At 37.0% G+C, this 20,787-nt stretch overlaps 1 protein-coding gene across 1 annotated transcript in view; it reads right to left on the reverse strand.

Annotated features, from left to right (window-relative positions):
• Nucleotides 1-15,008: 15,008 nt before the first annotated feature.
• The window catches only part of LOC117787024 (hemicentin-1), an 88,184-nt gene continuing 82,405 nt past the window's right edge, over nt 15,009-20,787 (reverse strand). The window contains exon 7 of the mRNA XM_034625464.1: nt 15,009-15,349. Within this exon, the coding sequence (XP_034481355.1) occupies nt 15,009-15,349 (341 nt within the window). The remainder of the gene's footprint in view (nt 15,350-20,787) is intronic.

The raw sequence follows: 20,787 nt of genomic DNA on the forward strand, positions 1-20,787 counted from the left end.
CACACAACAACAACAACAACGACAGCGACATCTGCAACTGCAACCAACAACAGCAGCAACAGCAGCAACAAACTGTGGCCTTGCAAGAGTGTAAGTGTGTGTGAGTGTGTGTGAATGTGTGTGAGTGTCAGGTGATCAAAGTGTGTGCCGCTGATTAAAAAGGGGGAATTTGTCGCCCTTCTTATTCCCTGTTTACTGAAAATGTAACAGTTGGGTATCAGAAAACCAAAGATTTTATATTAAATAGTATTTCTTATATTTATTTTGTGTGAATTTTAAATAAAAAAATGAATTTTGTCTATAACATTTTGTGAAACTTAATTAAGAAGGGAAAATAAGAAATAACAGCGCCAAAGCAACACAAAAGCAATTGTTGCTGTTCCTGAGAACAAAAAACCATTGCTTTCAAATATCTAAAAAATTCTTGAGAGATTTGACTAAATTTATTATTTATTAAATTAAATTAAACTATATTTAAATTGAATAAAAATGAAAAAAAAAATATGTTTGCAAATATTAAATCTCTGACATTTTAGGAACACCAACAATTCGAACGGTTTTTTTTTCCAAAAATCTTAAGAGATTTCTGGCACACACCATTATATTATTGATTTATACTTTGCTCAGCTTTATGTACAGGGTATATTTCAGTCGGTTCCATATTTTTATTTATATTTTTCTATTCATTACTTTTAGATATTTGAAAAGCTAAACTTTCACTTTAGTTCTGTACTTTATTTATACTCCTGCTTATCTCAGATAAGTTTACTTTGCATTCCAGGGTATTTACCTGTAGATCAGTGCACTCTTTGGCTTGTAGCTGCAACGTAAGTATTTAATTTCAGGTAAATTTGTAAGATAAATAATTGTCGCTTACCTGACGCGTCGCGCTTCAAAGAACTTCATTGTGTTTTGCATATGCAGCGCATCATCCATTGTAGCCGTGTTTGACTGTATGCGTGTGTGTTTGAGAACTTTGGCCAAAAGGACCTTCAAAAGGACCGACGTACTGTGTGTGTGTGTGTGTAACGGCAACGGCGACAACGAGCGGCATTGTTATCATCACTGTGGGCCTTTTGTAATGTCTCAAGCTGGGAATGGATCACAACAGCGGGACATGGACGATCAATAACGCTCGGCCGCATACTTTTGATGTTGACTGTAAGTCGTCGCTTTGGGCTTGTGCTGCATCAAATTTAGGTGGAACTGGTAACAGTACGCGTGTGTTCCTGTGCGCATGTGTGTGTGTGCGTGTGTGTGTGTGAGTATGTGTGCCATGCTGTCAAAACACTCAGAATATGCCACACACGGTGAGCATCAGTGTTTCTTTATATTTTTATTTTATTTTACTTAAGTTGTATGTATGTTTTTTTTTTACATTTTTCAGAGCAGATTGAAACTTCACTCGTCGCATGATGACGAATCGGAAATGGTCCCCGTTGCGGCAACAGAATTGATAATCAATAAGCCGAGAAATGTAAGACGTTTTACACGAACCCAAAGACACTGCGACTGCGACTGAGACTGCGACTGAAACAGAGATTGAGATTGATACAGAGACGGAGACTGAGACTGAGAAAGAGACTTAGACAGAGACTGGGTCTCCCACTGTGCGCTCATCAAATTGTGCCAAGATTTACGAGCCCCTTGATTGAGTTTTCTTGTGCTTTGAATACGGCAAACTTCAGACAGGACCACCGTACTGAACTGATCGCTCAGCAAGAGAGAATGAGAAGGAGATGTTGCCAGAGATCTGTGAACTGCAATCTGGTAGATGCAAGAATTCGGGTAACATCCGAAACATCGGGAATATCGCCTGCTGGCTTGGTGGCATCCACATTCGGAGTCACAGTCACTTACAATATGACAAATTGTGAACTGATATTGCAACATCTTGATTGAGTGTTGCAACATTCTTAAATCAATTTTGAAAAATAAATAGTCTAGTTAGCCTTTATTTTTCGCGTACTAGGCCAAGGTGCATTTACTTAAGGTGACGTCTTCTTGTGTTTTGAGATTTTCGACGTCAAATATATTAAAGAAAACCCAAAATTTCTCTACATTTTGTCTGAAGTATTAAAAAAAGGGCTTTTGAGTATATTTAAGTATTAAGGTGTTTACAAAATCGTGAGGTTTTATTAAATCGGAATTCATAATTTGCTCAGGTTATCAGCTGGAAAATTTAGTTATAATGAGCTCAAAGAAGTTTCCCAGTTTCAACTGACAGCTTCAATTCGGGCTATTTTGTTTTTTGGTTGTGGCTCAAGAGGATGATACAACAACAACAACAACTGTGGCAACAACAACAACAACGGAAGCAACAACATAATCCATTGTTATAAAATTACTAGGCCTGCTTAAATTCGTGAAACGCCGGCGCCAACAACAGCAACAGCAACAACAACAACAATAGCGCAGGCGTAGACGCCAAGAGCAGCAGCGACAGCAGCAGAGGCAGCGGTATCGGTAACGGCAGCAACAACGCAGACTTCAGCAGACTAAGAAAAGTTTTAAAGAGGAAACAAGTTATAAACAAAACAAAAAATATTATTTTAGAACCTATTTAATAAAATGTGTGAAATAGGGTTTTTTATATTTATTAAAATTGCTGAAATATTTATAAAATTTATTAAAATTTATTAGACACAGTATTGCTTTTAAATACATTATGTATAAGTGACAACAAATTATAATATTAACACTTATGAAAAAAAAAAACAAAAAATTAGAAGTTAATTTATCGTTACAAAGAAGTTGATAAAATTTTAATTTATTTAATAATACTTATAAATAACACATTCCCCAGCTATAGAATTTCATTGACGCAAACTCAAGGTTTAAAAATTCAAATTTGTGTACAACTGTTTACAAAGTTAAATAAAAAACACCAATTTAACCTTTAGCATGTAAGCTACTCGTACTTCTTTGATCATTGGATGAAAAAATAACATGCATTATTGAATTGGAAATAATTTTTTATATCCGCTGTATACAGCTGAATAGAGTAAATAAGTATAACAGCTGTTTCCCCTGACTGTTTGATCAAGTTTCTTTTATAAGTCAAAGACAGTTATATAAGCTCAGGTGTCAAGTCTAAGTCTTAACACTCATTGCCATGCGTTTGATAACACTTTTTGGTCTGTTCAGCTGCCTTTTTCTGATTAATCAGGTTGATTCTCAGGACTATGAGTATCCTGATTATCCTGACTACGAGTTGACTACAGAAACAACCGGAACAACAACAACAACAACCATTGCAACTAGCACAGGGAGCAGTACAAACAATGAGACGCAAAAGCTTCTTAGATTGCTTCGAAATTTGAGGATCTTGAGTCGGCGACAGCAACGGCGACTGCGACGCTTGCGGCGGCAGCAGCGCAGACGTCAGCAGCAACAGGGTTGAGAAAGCTCTAATATGGACTCCAATTAGATAGAAAATAAATCACAATTTATAATAGAAAATTCTTAATATTAAAATGTCAGTTAATTGCTTAAAAATTAATAAGTTATAAATGATTCAAATATTATTAAATAATATATAGAATATATAGAATATGTTTTCAGTTTCTATATGTCTGTCATTTCTGTAGAGCCAAAGTTTTCTTTTATAGTCAGTTTGTAGAATACTTTATTGCCATGTTTTTAGTTGAGGTAGGACCTCTGCTGCTTCCCATTAAATGCTGCATATAAGCGTAAGTATAGCCCTTCTGCCAGCGATTATTTTCATGGCAGCCATATGATATAGGGTGCCCATTTAGCCAGGTTGCATTGTTGTTTATGGGATGACAAATTGCGCTGATATCGCAACATGTTGATTGAACGCACACGCGGAAACATTGTAAGCTCAGTTGGAGAGTGGAGATGAGAGGAGAGTTGGAAAGAGAAGAGAAGACAGGAGTAGGGATCTTCTGCTGTTATGGTTGTGCTTTTGGGCAGCATTCTTATTCCCATTCCCGTACCCGTTCCCGTTCCCATTCTTGTTCTGTGCGCGTGCTCACTCGTCGAGGCTCGAGGCTCGAGGCTGGAGCTCGTCTTGGGATTGGAGATGCGAGAGGCGCAACGGGCGCGGGTTTCGTTTCGTTTGGATGTTGTTCTTTTTTTTTTTACACAATGCAGCGCAGCGGCCGCATGAAAACCCAAAGAAATAAAGAAATAAATAAAACAGGCAACAGCATAAAAAAGAATAAAAAAACACAAAAACACAAAGAAGACTCGAGATGCCGACAAAGTAATAAACCAATTAGGACATCAAAGTGTTCAACCGACAGCAGCAGCGGCAGCTACGTCAGCAGCAGCGGCAGCAGAGGCAGCGGCAGCGGCAGCAGTGGCAGCAGCAGCAGCAGCAGATCCAGAGAGTCGCCAGAGATCACAGAGATTCGCGCTGATCCGACTTTGAATCTAAGCTACAAAACGCAACCTACATATGTCGCAAGCCTCACCTCACCTCAGCAGCAGCAGCCCTCCTTCCCCTCCTGTCAGCCCAACCATGTCCATGCTCCTCTCCAGACCAACGTTTGGGTTTTTCTTACCAATTTCTGTTCGTTGTTGTTGTTGTTCAGCGCATGCGGAAATAAGTATGAAACCAGCTGAAGGATTAACGGAAATGCGAATGAAAACTGGTAACTGGAGTTCGTTATGGTATAAGTCTATGATAGGTAAGCATATCAGGTTCAAATATATGATTTTTATGATTAAATGTTATAACCAAATTCAATTCGGAGATATTAAATAAGCTTATTCTATAATATGATCGTTGGATTTATGTTTGATACATAAATAAATGATTTAAATACTTAAACAATTTCTTAAATCACTTGTATTGCTTCTAGCATAAGATATATTATTATTTAAAAGAAACTGTGGAACAACAAGTAAATGCTCAAAGTATAATTAATGGATCGGCATACATTTAAATCTTTAAATAATTCCTTAAATCACTTTAACTGCTCCTAGAATAAGATATATTATTATTTAAAAGAAACTGTGGCACAAAATGGAAATGCTCAAAGTATAACTAATGGATCAGCATAGTTTTTATTTCTAACACGAGCTGAATTTATGGTATATTATAAATTATTTAGTTAACATTTGCTAGACGATAGCTCAGCGATTTCCTAAAGATTTCACCCCAAAATAGGCCTACGGTTATCACATATTTTAGCGAGTCACTTAAGAGATAAAGATTTGCATTATAAGCTGCCTAATTGATCCATGAATGGGACTCATTAATGCACGTAGAGCTTCACTTTGTCTATACAGTAAAGCCAAAAATAGTGGCCGCCTACATTATGCAGATGGGTTCGTTATCATTTAAATCATCGCTGAGGATTGAGCTGAGGAGGCGACACCCCCGCCAATCACCAAATTTGTGCGGCTTCATTAAGAATTTAAAATACACACATAATTAAGGCACAACAAATAGCTCTGGCAACAACTTTGATATGGGACATATACTACTACTACTCCCAATAACACCAACAACAACAATAGCAGAATTTAGCAGTAGCTAGTAGCTACTAAATGAAGGCATAATTAAATCATTAAACGTTGAGCACATCATTAAAATCGTTGAAATTGCTACTCGACTTAAGAGCACGCCGTGAATTTGTTTATTGTTGTCTGAATATTCAAAATGCATATTTAATAATAATAAAAACAGAAGAGCAACAACAACAAGATCAACGTGTGTATATTTATAAACATTTTGGTTTATTAATTCAAATGGCGCTTTGTCGCAGATTTGATTGGATCATTGGATCAGCATTGGCGGCATCTCAATTGGCTTCAGCTTCAGCATCGGCATATTTTGTAACGGCATTCCCCCTCTGGCCTCTCCCGCCACCTCTCTAGAGTCTAGACTGTTGACGCAAAAGCCCAAGTTAAAGCCAGATTCGAAGACAGAGTCACAGACCGAGTCGACGTCGCCGTCGACTGCGGCGTTGGAGGCTGTGTGGCACGGCACGTGGTAAACGAGATGCACGCTTCAAAGGCGCCGTCCACGGCCCACCTAAAAGTATAAATTGAATACGTAAAGAGCAGCAACAGCAACAACAACAACAACAACAACAACTTCGGCCTAAACTGGTTGCAAACGCACATAAACCATTTAAGCCGAAAAGAAATCGGTGCTCTGGCAACTCTAAAGATACAAAGATATGGCCAGCATCCAAAAAGCCAAAATACTGCTTTCAATGATATTTTGAATATCAGTTTATGCATACCCTGTATCAAAATTAGGCAGGATATTCCACTTACCTAACTAGACAAGGCAGCAGCTAAAGAAATTTGTCAATTGTTGTCTTCTACTTGTATCTTTTGAAGATATTTCGAAAGATAGATAAGTTTTTGATAACGAAATGAGAGAATGATACCACAGAATAGGAAAAATCTTAACTAACATGTGAAAGTTGTAATCCCTTTAAAATTGTCAGCAATAAATACAAGCTTAATCAGTCTTAAATTGTATCAAATTTGTATCCATTTTCAAAATAACTCTACTGCGACTAAATCTATTAAATTTACATGCGCTTTAGTGGCAGTCATGTAAATATCTAGGGCCACCCTTAGGGTATATCATAGTCAAATAACCCTATGTCTGTGTGTCGGCATTCTTGGCTGTTTGTGTGTTTGTTTGCTTGTTTGTTTGAGTCTGTGTTTGGGTCACCCACTGGTTGTGCTGCTGTGGCTGCTGTAAGAGATCGATTTGAATTGGAATTTCAAAGAGGCCGCATTTCATTTCACAAAGTCAAAACAGTTAATTTATATCATGTCGCGACTACTGGTCTTACTGATTTTGCATTTTGTCGGACTGTTTTGGTTGCTCGACTGGCTGCCGTCTTTCGAAATTGAAATATGAAAATGAAATCAATTTGGCCAAAGAAAACCTGATTAGCAGCAATCACAATGTATGCAGGCGGACTTGGTTCAGTTCAGTTTTGTTTTTGCTCTTTTTTTTCTTCAGTTAGTTGATTTGATTTTTTATTTTTGGAACCTAAAATCACCATAGTCGCCATACACACACAAATTAGTCAGATTATAAATGTACATACAGATGTGTGCGGTCATAAATTCTGATTTTGATTTTACGTTTTTGAATCGGTAACGAATTAATTCGAAAGATGCAAATTCATGTTAAAAACTGAATGAAATCGCAATGAAATCGAAATTCAACTAAACAAATCAATAACTTTATAGGTACACACACATATAGAGATTTAAAGTATCTGTCAGATACATATGCGGGCTGTTGGTGCGTAACTGAGTAGCTGAGAACAAGGACACGGTGTCAGCAGGTGCACACAAAGGTGCCGCTGAGCTCGGCTAATTTCAAATTACACACTTCATTCGTCTAGGATAAGTAAGGGTCAGCTTAGGGACAGGGGAAGAAGAGGGAAGGGAGAGAGGAGATAGAAGAGAGAAGAGTGCAGGGGAACGTCAACAGCGTAACTAAGCCGCTTTCCAAGCCAACCGCAATTGATAGCGCGCCCCTTTTGCCGGTCGCTCTGATCCTGCAGATCAAAGCAGCCGTGCCGCAACTCCCGCACCCCGCCCGTCCACAACGTCATCGTAATGTGCGTGCAAGATGAATTTTCGGCATCGACACCGTGGGTGTGGCTTATTTTAAAGCAATTAAACCATAGTGAAGCGTGTCTTTTCAGATAAGCGACCATAGACCGAGTGCTATACAACCCGGTGATCTACGAGGACACTTTTTACTATTGTGTGCCACTTGGCTTTCATCTCTGCCGCTGACAATGAGCATTGCCATTAGCTCTCAGCTTAAATCAGATTTGCTGCGTAGAAAAGATTTGTAAGCAGTTTGAAAAATCAATTAAAATGATGGAAAATAATGGTTTTGACAAGACAGCAATTCGTTATGTACATTTATATATCCCTAAATATTTTATTTTCGAATTTACTTCTCTTAAATGAAAACTTTTTTATTAATACTCCAAAGTTAGTGTGTTTCAGCCATCAATTTGGATCAGTTGAATAACAGCCCTGTTTCAAAAGTAAACGCTGAATGTAAATGTTAAAATGTAACATAAATGCAACGCTAAACACTATGCAATGATTTTTTTCGTAACATAACATAGACTTAACAGTGTAATACAGCAAGTCTCTTCGTTCAGTTCTCCCATTGCGTACATGAGCTAAATTCGTTAAGTGTTCTCTACAGTTAGCAGAGCACATGAATTCGTTCAGTATCGCTGTTAAGTTAGCAGAGTTTCAAACCAACTATGAATATAAAAGAATGTTCTGGCAAGCAAATAGAAAAGTTGGAAAAGTCACAAAATGGTTGCTTTAGGTCGAAAAGAAAAAGGGCAATGTAACGTATAAGATGTAATGCAGATATAGAAATAATTTCCTTTTTCTTCAACTATTAATAGAGTGGGCAAAGTATGTGGTTATTTAAGGAAATCAATGTAATTGTGTGTCAAATTTATACAAGGCCAGAAAATTCAAGCGTGGGCAGATTAAAATCAGTTTTATTGTACAAGTAAGTTAAGACACTTGACGCTAAGTGCAGTTGATTGCTGCTGTCTGCGAGTAAATACGCTCACAGTGCCTATACGCGTGTATAGTTCATATGCCAGATGGGCTTTCAGCTTTATATCGAGGCGCAGCGCACGGAGAGCGGCTTAGTGATATCATATCGTTTATCATGCTGGCATCGCATCACATCTCATATCTTTATATCGCTCGACCATGCATTATGCTTCAGTGACAACAATAACCACTTGAGAGAGCCAAAGCAAACCCAAGTCAAATACCGGCCAGAACAATCGAAGGATTCCTGTGGTGTGATGGTGTGTGTGTGTGTGTGTGTACGGCCTGAGATGTGATGCATGAGAGATCAACTTGAGTTGTTTTGTCCAATGTGTTTGTACGCATATATTTTTTTATTTTCTGCATATATTTTTTTCTTTCTTAGAAATCTTTCTCATTCAAAGCAAAAGTTTGTCCAGGGTCCCGCCTCAAAGGACCAAGCAGCTCAGCAGCAAATCACCAGCAGGATTAGGGAGTCAGAGAAAAAGCAAAGGGCGTGCAGCAAATGAAGTTTAAAGTTGTTGCCAAAAAGTTAGCAGAACAAATGTTTTAGAGTGGTTTGTACACAGTTGTTATGCATTTTGTTTAGATATTTTATTAATACCTAATGCCCGAATATTGTTAATAAATTATAGATGGCATTGCATTTATCATCCGTTTTTGTGTCGGAATGCGTCTGTTTTTACACCGATATCACGCATACGCACCGTGCTCATTTTATTGCCCCCCATGAACAACGGCAACGTGTCTCTGTTTGAATACTAAAATGAAATTAATTTATAATATGCCGATAATTTGGACAAATTATGGTTGCAATTACAATAATCCAACAGAACATGCTCCCGGTAGAGTTACTATATTGGCTGCTGTTGCAAATACCCAGTAAAGTGTGCTTTAAGAGGGCATGTTAAGCTCATAAGTAGAGACAATATCGGCAGTACTATTCTGCATTTCATGCACACGGTATCGTGTAGTCGAGTATTGACTATAGTTTTTGCTTTATTTTTCTGCAGTTGCCCCTTTTGTAATTGTTGCCAGAATTTATTTGTATAACCAACCTAGGGAAAACAATTACTTTGGAATGGAGTGCAAATATGCCAGCTGAAATATTTGTTTAAATTTTGGAGTACGCTTCTTTGTTAGTTTCCAATTTAAGCTGCCCCAAAAACATTCTCTTTTTTGCCATGACGCGTTGCTTGTTTGTTCCCTTTTTTGGCAAATTTAAACTCCCAAAAGTGGTGCGCATAAAATTAGATTGGGCCAATAAGTGAACCACACACACACCTACTTTACACACAAGTGCACACACACACACACACACACACACACCCACTGAGTCGCCCTAAATGCCGCAGCATTGTTGAATTTCGGTTGCCTGCAAAGTGATTTACGCAATTAAAATAATTTCATTCAAATGGTCTATAATTCAACTGGCATTTCATGCGGCTCTGCAACAGCCGCACTACAGTTTGCTATAGTCACGCCCTCAATAGTCTATGACAACACGCACACTCGCACACTCGGACACTCGCACACACATGCTAACCATAAATCTGTTTTAAAAACGCATACAAAACTATTAGCCGCAAATTCGTGTATTATCGCATGCAACATTCTTATCATCAACGCATTGTGGCAAGGTCTTTGCCGGAACTGACCTTATAAATAGGTCAGCAAATATCATTATTTAATTTTTACTTCTATTGAGAGTGGATTGACATAGAGATAATACATAAAATTTATTTATTATATTTCATATATTCATCAGAGTTAGGTACTTTGATATCTATAAGTAGTTCGGCTATAATAAAAATTCTGAGAATGTGATATTTAATATAAAGTATATCCACAAACTTCAAGTGCCACTTGACTTATGTATATATTTGATTTGAAAATTTTTCTAGGAAATTCATTTATTTATTGAGAATATTAAATTGTATCTGCTCTGGTTATGTTATCTTAAATTTGCTTCTTTTAAAATCAGAGGTTACAAAATTATGGCGCCCAAATCAATATTAAAATGTGATGTGATTGCTGCTGTTGTTGTTGCTGTTGCTGTTGCTTTTGGGCAACAAATGTGTCTAATGCGATGTCATTAAATAGAATCTATTGGGCCAAATGACATGTCCATGTCGATGTCCAACACGGCAGAGTGGCACGTCAAGGACAACTAACAACTGACAGCTGACAGGACATTCTGGCGCTGCGGTTGCTTAGGCAACCACAAAAATTTGCATAAGCAGCGCGCATCAATTTGGACTCAAGTGAGCGTATAAATATTTTTATGCCAACGCAATCGCAAAAATACCAATGTTCCATCCCTTATGTATATATATATATATATATATATATATATATATATGGGATATCCATATTGGGCCAAAACTGGAGCCAGTTGGCAGTTGGGTTTACTTGTGGCCATTTTGCGGCCTCCATTATTATTGTGGATGCGGACATGCATGAGGATTAGCGCTGCTTTGTGGTGAATTTTAGTAGAATTACAGTTGCATTTTCAGCTGCAATCGACCAATGCATTTTTCCAGCATTTTTCTCATCCTTTGGCCACATGTGTGTGTGGTCATGTGTCTGTGTGTGTGTTAATTAATGAGGCGTGTATTTGGCATTCGGTTTTGGTGCTCTGTCAAAGTTCGCAGCTGCTGACGGAATTACATGAAGCTGTTATATTATTTAAAATACTCTTAAATTGGCCATAATAACTTTGAGATTTAGTACGAATATAAAAAATTAATTAGAAAATTAAAATGTTTAAGAGTTTCAAGTAGGGCTTTAAATTTTTCTTTTCTTAAGTTTCTGCACAACATAAAAAAGTATGTATATTTTTCTTTTTATTGTATACATTTTAGTATTAATTACTATTTAGATAGCTCTCTAGCAGCATCATGGTAGATATGTTATAAATGTTTGCTGATTTATTTTATTGTAAATTGCAATTTGATCTGGAAATTGCGAAATTTTAAACAGTTCTATTGTTAAATTGGAGTGATTGTATACTATTTGTTGCTGTTTATACTTATCCATTTATTCGTCAATTAATTGTATACCAAACTTACCAACATAAATGGAAGCAAGAACACTTCATATGTGCAGAATTCACTTTAATAAACCGACTATTCTTCTTATATGATATAATATTGTTATTGATGGCCTTAATAATAGTCCTTAATCGATTGATATGCTAGTAAAAAAAGGGCATGCAACATTTCGGTTATGTCTTTAGTTTTCTGTTTAAGCCCCTTCGATTTATTTGCTGACCCAGTTTCCAACGGGCCCATCTGCCAGCCCTGGTGCCTGGGCTACAGCTTGGGCTTCGGTTTGGCTCTGGGTTTGGGTGCTGCTCCTGGGCTTGGATCTGTGCTGAGCTGCCCGGCTGCTGCTGTCTATAATCCACAGATTACATGTGACACACGCATACGTTGCAGCTTATTTTTCATTTCTTCGGCTGTCGTTGCGTATTTCATAGAGCACCGAACAGGGGCGACAGAGGGGCGAAAAGGTGGGCGTGTCATGGCAGCTGCTGTATTGCATTGTAGTTTGCATAAATAATTGAGAAGCTCATATCAAAGAAATGAAGCTTTCCAAATCGTACAAGTTAAGCTTTCAATTTCCAGTTCTATAATGGGAAAATATTAAAACACAAAACTCCATTGTATTTTTTAAATAAAAAATTTTAATTGTTCTTCCGTTTAATGTACATAGTTCATATCGTTTTTGTTGTTATAGTACGTGGTTAAGAACAACAATTCAGTATTTGTTATTGAATTCCTTTTTCTTCATTTTATTTTTCTTGGCGTCATTTGCATATGGCTTTTGTTTTTTTTTCTTTCTTTTTTTATCCTATCCTTCTTGTTGTTTCTATGTATTTGTTCTTCTTGTAATGCTTTGCTATCATTTCTATATTATATCATGTGTAACGCCTTTGGGTTGAGTTTCTGATTCTGATTCTTGTTTTTGTTATTGTTATTGATTTTGACTGTCAAGTTACATATAAATATACGTAGTATGCATTATATTTAGTTTATATAAATATTTTGACTAATTTATAATATAGTTTAATGTACGCTTCGTTTTATCTCATTCAGTTTAACAGTTAAAAGTACTCGTTCAATTGCTTTATTTAAACTAATATAATAACTAATAGCTGTATGTAGCTTAGATAACTATCTCGTAATTACACATTCAATATACTCACACATTCACACCCATTCTCTCATCTAAAGTTGCACTAATTAACTTGCATAAACAGGAATTGTTGCTGTCTGTTGACCTACCATAAATCGGGAATTAATATAGTTCGTTTTAATGCATGGCAAATGCAATGTTGAGATACAGATACAAATTGGCTGGCATATGTATTGCATACTCTTAACATATCTATATATCTATCTTACATTTAAATTTATACTTATACACAATTCTTCGCTTTATTATAAGTTGAATTTGTCGGGTTACGAGTTGCTATGAGCATTTAACTTGTGTTCTGGATGACAATGGGGAAGACACTGAAAACCACATTTATTAAAGGTATAATATTCCGATTTTTAAATATAAAATACATAGTTAAGTTAACCAAAGAATAAGATTAAATTAAAGAAATTAATTAATGACGGATGGATCTTGATGGGTGTATCCCAACATTTTGAATAATTGTTTAGCAGAAAAAGATTTGACAAAGTATACTATGATGGATGTATAGGAAGACTGTTTATAATAACACTGGGAACTTAACAAGTCAATAATGTATGTTATATATAACATTCTGAGTCTTCTTTTGTAATGCTATAAAACTTAATGATACCTTTATAATTAAACCTATATCTCATGGATATCAGAGAATATGGCTATCATTATTTTTACAGCTTTTATTGGTGTGAAACAAATGACAATTATTATGATTAGCAATATTATAATAATATACTGCAATGCAGCAAAAACATTGAATAAAAATAAAAATACGGCCTTAGCTAAAATTTAATTATTATTTCATTGTAGTCAAACGTGAATCACAACTCGAAGCCTCAGCCACAAATATTAATTACATTACCAATTTAAATAACTTTTGTTGCCAATAATTGAGCTACTTTCAAATAAAATTAGTTTTTCCCCGTTGCCACTCCAGTTTCTTTCTTTGTGTTATGACTATTAAATTAAAATACGAAAAAAAATTAAACTATAAAATAACCACAAAAAAATGTTGTTTTTACCGAGGCAATTGATAAAAATTTATGCGGCATTTTTGTGGTGTGTCAACATGAATTTTATTGAGTTAGCCATTCGCATTGCATTCAACATTTTCCGCAATCCGAATAGACATTGTCACGGGGTGTTTAATTAAATTAATTTATTAAATATCCACTCGAGTAAGCAAATCAAATTGAAATGCCTATTGATTGCATACAAAAATAGCTGTGCAAATAAAATTATAAAATTTAATTAGCTTTTAGGTCTATAAAAAGTAATTAGAAAAAAAAAAAATTAAGGATGTAACGAAACATAAAACTTGAAAAAAATTGAACTGAATAAGATATGATATTGAGGGATTCATTGGGAGAATTTACTAGATTTATCTTCCATCCTCTTCTCCCACTGATAATTCTATCTTGTTATTGGGAGAGCTTCAGAGAACTCTTGATAAGAGTCAAAGTTGACATTTTGTTGAACTAAGTACTACAATATTAAATTCAATAGCAGTTTGGTTTGTGACGTACTTTTTTAATGTTTGACTCAAATTAATTGCTATTTATTGAATTAATTAAAATCAACAAAAAAAGAAAACAAATAATTTAAATAAAATAAAGTATAACTTGCAATTGGTGTGGAGCAAATACAAAGAGCAAATATTTGCATGATATGGCAATTAAATTAAATATTTTATGGCCACTCAATGTACGAGTTGTAGTTGTTGTTTTTGCTTTTTTATCTAATTATTAAATACACTTCGCGCCCCTTTGCCTACTGTACAATGCACATTATTCGATTATTTATTTATTTAAAGATTCAGATTAATGTTTATATTTATTTTGGAATGTGATACATTTGATGTGGCAATTACGTTAATAAGTTTACGCTTGATATTTACATGTAGCTTAAAAAAACTATACAAAATACACATTAAATGTTAATCCAAGGTGATCATATACTTATGTGGGAGGATGTATGCAAATGAGTACTCGTTAATACTCGTAAACCTTCAACTAGAAGTGCGCCAGTGGATACACGAATTGCTGGTTTAGAACCGGCAATGGTATTTAATATGTTACTTAAGGATATCTAAAGATGTAGCTAGTCACTTACTTAAACACATAGATATATAGATAAATAAGTAGATGGTTAAATGAATAGATGGATATACATATATAGATATAGATACATTCGTACACATTGTAGATACATTCGCGCACATTTGATGTGTCTGCTTAGATTACGCTGCCTTCATGCGATCATCTGTGACAGCAATGCTTAGACTCGCCCTGGGCGTTGTTGTGGGCGTGGCACGCCTGCTGGCAGTTGCCGCTAACCGCAGTTGACAGTTTCACGTTGCCAGTTGAAGGTTTTGCCGTTGCAGCTGTTGTTTTTGTCGCCGTTCTCGTGTCACTTTCACTGGCCGCGAGTGTGGTGTTGCTGCTGCTGCTGCTGCTGCACGTGCCCCATGTGGCGAGTGTGGCACAGTGTTGCTGCTGCCGTTGGCTAAAACTGAGCACCAGGCCCACCAGCATGACAATTGTCAGCCAATTGTACTGGCAACCGGATGAGCCAGTTTGCATTGCCTCCGGATGTTCACCTGAAATTATGGCCCGAACTAATTTCAACTTTATTGCATTGTCTTGAGCTTAGATGTTAAATTTGTACTTGAACAATAAGCACTAAATAAATGTGGACTTGTGTATGTGTATCTCTATATCTATCTGTGTGTATGTGTGTGTGTGTGTGTGTGGGAAGTTTGCTTTCAAGTCAAGTTGTTCTTGTTGTGTCTCTTTATTTGTTGCGCTCTGTTTGGCTTTTGCACATACAAGTGTTTGTTTGTGTAGTTCTTACTTTAGTTGCTGTTGCTGTTGTTGTTCTTGTTGTTGCTGTTATTATTGTTGTCTGTGTGTGCGTGTCTTGTGTGCATAACACATAAATATTTAATTAATGTGCAGCTTCTGTTTGCTCAGTTGCCCCAGTTGCCCCAAAAGTGCCGACATTTGATTTGCTGTTTCAGTTTTGCACTCACTGTTGTTGTTTTTGCTGTTGTTGATTTTGTTGCTTTTGTTGCTGCTGCTGCTGTCAGTTATTTTGTGCATGAACTATTTAAATGCAAATTGCTGCACACTAAATAATTAGCTAATTTAGCAAACCAAAAAGCTGCCATAAAATCTCTGCAATATTATTGAAATCAAGCTGTCAAATACAAATTGTATTCAACTTAATTCAATTCGTTCTTGCATGAGATTTCAAAATTTAAATACAATTCATTTGAAATGATCTTAAAATGGAAGTTTAAAGCGGAAGTGCAAGACACAATAAGTTTAATTGCCAATATTAAGTGGACTGTGAACAAAGATACGCATACACAGATACGCACACACACACACACACACACACATACAAGAACACGGAGGGTTCATGGTGTTAAGTGGAGTACATGGTGAACACATACACACACACCTTGAGAGGTGGCCACTCGAAGCGTGTGCACGCGAGGTGTATAAGTGTGTGTGCGTGTGTGTGTGGGAGGTCTTGGTTCTTGTAAATTGATTGAGTTCAATTTTTCAAGCAATTAACTTGTGCACTTGAAACTCAATACAGTGTGCAAACAAAAATATCGATAGCTTTCAACGAGCAGCATACACGGCGTATGCGCAACGTCGCAGCGGACAAACAAAGTGAATGAACTGATCATAATAGCGGCATGTGTGTAAATACTGTAACAATTTAAAAGCAATTTAATTGATAATATATAAAAGCAAGTCTTTTAAATGTTTTTAATGTTCACTTCCTTTGTAAGTTCCGCTTTAAATGATTGCAAAAGCGTTTAAAAATCATTAAAGAAAATCGGAAGCCTCCAAATGGCGTCTGTCATGTGCGTGTCCTAACGTGATTTGCGTCATGTGCGTGCACATCTCTGCGTCCTGTTTCCGCCCACCCCGCACACCCCGCACACCGCATCATCCCCTCACACTTTCTACGCCTACAGACACAGACTTCAATTTGAACATGGTGTTTTTTTTTCGGTTGATTTTGCTGTTGCTGTTGCGGTTGCTGTTTTGGGGCGCAGCAGCTGCTTAATAAATTTGAGACCGCAGTGTTGAAAATAAACATATTACGCATACGCAATGTGGGCTAGCACACGCTCGCATAGGTGTGGGCAGTGGCAAATGTAACACTGAAGCGATGTAATGCTGTAACGCACAATGTATTTGTTGACAGCACAGAAATTATTAATAACGTACGTGGCGCACATAATTCATCATCAGAGCCAAGTCGAGTCGAGCTGAGCAGAGCAGAGCAGAGCTGAGAAAAGCAGAGACAAGGACAACGAAGTACGGAAGATGCTTTCGACTGTGCCTAGCTTAAATGTCTTTGGGCTACGGCTGTGAAAACACACAAGTCACAAGCCGGCTAAGCCAAATAAAAAGCGCACAAAAACTGTAGAAGAAAACCTCTAAAAAAATACCAAAAAAAAAATAAAAGAACATTCAAGTAAAATATGCAAAATTAGCGCTGATGGATTTTCAGGAAGGAAGCCGAGCATACAGAGGCGGCAGGAAGCAGCTAAGCAAGTAGCAAGTTCCAGACACAGAGCGAGAGAGCATAGACAAAGGCAAGGATGCAAGGAGGCAAGGACTCAGGACGTGGGTTGTTGCTGGCAACAGTTGCTGTCAGCCTGCAATGCACGTTAGTTTTTCGAGTGTTTTTATGAGCAGCTTTGCATACTTTGGCAGTATTTTAACATTTTACAGCGCGTTTTGTTTGTGCAGTCGCCGGATGAGTTGCCTCTAGGAACTCGACTAATGTTTGACAGCAGAGAGAGAGAGAGAGCGAAAGAGCGAGAGTGAGAGTGAATGCTTTTTAAGTGCATCTCAAGTAGCCCGATTTGGCTAAGCGGCCATTCAATTAGCATTTACTTACACATTTGCATTTACATTTCGATTTAAACTGTTGACTTTAACATTTTATATGTGATTTTTTGTTCATTTTTCAATTCAATTCCTTCTACTTTTCCTTACTTATAATTGAAAGGAAAACAGCAAGAAAAGAAAACATTACACAGTTCATTAAAGCTCTTGTTTCGTGCTTCATCGCACACTTATTGTTACATAATTACCATTATCAAGTGCAGGCAAGTGCGAAATAGCAAAAATGTTGATTGCCATTAAATTGTGATTTGACAGAAATTTACTTTCACCTCACCATCTTTTCATGTCCTGCTCGTGTTGTGTGCTTGGCTCGTAAACAAAGTCAAATAAAAGCCAAATGGTCAGCCAACTGATGTCTTGGCCTGTGCACTCTTAACACTACTCAGCACCGAGCTGATTAAAAAGACCCCAAGTATTCTAAATTCTATTTCAATTACACATAAATTTGTGTACGTTTACACTTTGAATATATATATTATTTTTTATTCTTTATTTTATCTTTTGGTAAGAGAAATTCGCAAAGTACTTTAACTGTAATTTATAGCTTTGCAATTTTTGCACTAGAATTTGCTGAAATTATTTGGCCAGACATGGGTTAAGAGCTGACCATTCTGTCGTGCACTATTGTTTAACTTTGCGTGCTTTTCAATTATGCATTAAACTATCGCTTAAATTCCACTTGCAATAAAAACTATTTGCAACTGCTGCTTCCGTCTCTTCTCTTCCCTCTCTTGTTGCTCTTGTTCCTTCTGATCCCACTGTTTGACACTGTGCACATCCGGTTTGAGCTTGATAAGCATTTTCCCCACTTTTATCGCTGCACATGCGATACCAAGCCGGCCAGCTCCCTTCTCGATCCCTCCTCTCTCCCTCTGAGGTGGCCGCTTTTTATTATTTTCTACTTTTCTGCCAGTTTATAAATAAAATGTGCATATGCGACACTCGCGCACGCAATGCCCGCTGCCGTGACAGGGGGCGGGGCAGGAGGGCGTGGAAATGGAGGAAAAATACCAGCGCGCGAACAAAAACCGGAAGCCATGTATCGTAGTCACCGTCGTCCTTGTCCCCTGTCCCCTGTCCCCTTTCCCCTGTTCCCATCCTCTTGGCCGTTGCCTTGTTTTCGTCCTGCTTGTCGTCCTGTTATTGTTTTTGCCACACGTCGCGGTCGGTAAAAGTTGCGCCTGGCATTTCGGGCTTGTTTTTCATTCGGCGCTGACATTTACTTCGCTGTCATTAATTTTAAGCCGCATGCCTCTGGCTCTGCCCAAACAGTGAGCACTCGTGCTTGCACCTTGCCACTCGACACTCGACACTTGGTACATGCCACTAGCCAGTGGGCTGGCAACTTGCATGCCTCACAAACATTCTGAGCCTCGAATATATTTTAAAATCATTACCCCGTGTACTTGAATTATCGGAGATTTTTTGAGCATCTTTTCGGCGCATAAAACTATGCAATAAATGATTTCATTTAAAATTAAAAAATGAATTCAATTGATCCATTTGCAGTTTATTATAGTTGTGTAAATTCAGCTGTAAATCGAGTTTAAAATCGAATACAAAAATCGAGAAAAAAGAATCGAGTTGTCAAACAATCGGCAAACAATACGTCGAGTTACAAATATCGAGTTTCCAAAACACTTTCTTTTTTTAATAAGTGTCAAGGGCAAAGAATGGAAAAAATGGACAGTGATTAAAAAAAATCGAAATTTTCTAATTTTAATGCGAAATAAAAATTATTTTATGAAAACCGGTTAAGATTTGCATAAGTAAGTAGAGTTATGAGAATATTTGGAAGGAATCTATATACTGAAAGTTTTCAATTATCTAATTATCTAATTATCTTATAAACGAGTGTGTAATACGTTTCGCTGATTGAGAACTATCTATAATCTGACTAGACTATCTTTGAACTTAAGTTTGTACTGTAGTAATTGTATAGTTCAACTCAAAGGCTTCAACTTGTCTTAAACAGTTAAGAAGTCAGCTTAAGTAAAAGCCTATCAACCTCAACTCATTGACTGTCTCTCTCTTTCTTAAAATGCAATTGAAAAGTTTGGATTTTCATTTAATTTTTATTTGTTATTCTTATTTCTGTTAGATTTTCTTTTGACTTTATTTTTGGCACGAAAACTATTTGCAAAGTTTTACATTAAATGCGCAAATACGCATTATGTTTCTTTGCGTTCTCTATCTCTGTAGCTCTTCTTCTTTTTCAACAGACTCTGTCTCTGTTTGGCTAACTATCTATCAGTTAGATAGATACTGTTGGGCTGTCTGTTTGTTTGTCCGTCCCTTTGTCTGACAGTTTGTCTGTCAGCTCGTGTATCCGTGTCCTTTCGGTATCTCCTGTAATACGTTCTAACAATATTGTCGTTTGTACCGAGAAATTCGTTTCGCTGCAAAACTTTTTGCACTGGGCTGAAATAATAATTGAATGTCACTTGAACGACAAGTTGTACCCGAACCACCGAAATCTCTCCTCTCTCTTCCACTTTCTTCGAGAGCCAAGCAAAAAGTAACAACAATTTTGTCAAAGTGACAAAATGGCGTTTCGAGCCAAAAAATAGAAACTTGCCTTAGCAGGCTTAGCCAAGTTTCTATCGTATTACGACATACTCGACTATTACTTGTATGTGAATATCTGCCTATGTATGTATGTGTATGTGTATAAGTGTATGTCTGTATATGTGTTGCCACATTTTATCAGCGGTTTTGCTGGCTTTCGACTTTGTTGGCTTACAAGAATCTGGGCTGAAAATTTGAATTGAATTTTGAGCAATTCAAGAGGAATTTTTAATTGAGAGCCATGGCCAAAACTAATGCACACTGCAAATCTTAGCACTTTGGTGGGCTTTGACTTTAGCTTAGGGCCTGGCTCACAGCAAACCGCAAAAATAGTTTCGTTCGCTTTTGGCCTCAAGCCCTCAAAATAAAAAAGAGACAGAGATAGAGACGGAGACGGAGACAGAGACAAGCAACGACCACATTTAAAGTCTCTAAAAGCGACTCATATAAATCACGAATGAATTAAGTGTGGTTTGTATGCTTTTGTTATTGTTGTTGCTGTTGCTGTTGCTGTTGCTGTTGATATTATTGC

This window comes from Drosophila innubila, assembly GCF_004354385.1.
Source record: "Drosophila innubila isolate TH190305 chromosome 3L unlocalized genomic scaffold, UK_Dinn_1.0 0_D_3L, whole genome shotgun sequence".
Classification (NCBI taxonomy): domain Eukaryota; kingdom Metazoa; phylum Arthropoda; class Insecta; order Diptera; family Drosophilidae; genus Drosophila; species Drosophila innubila.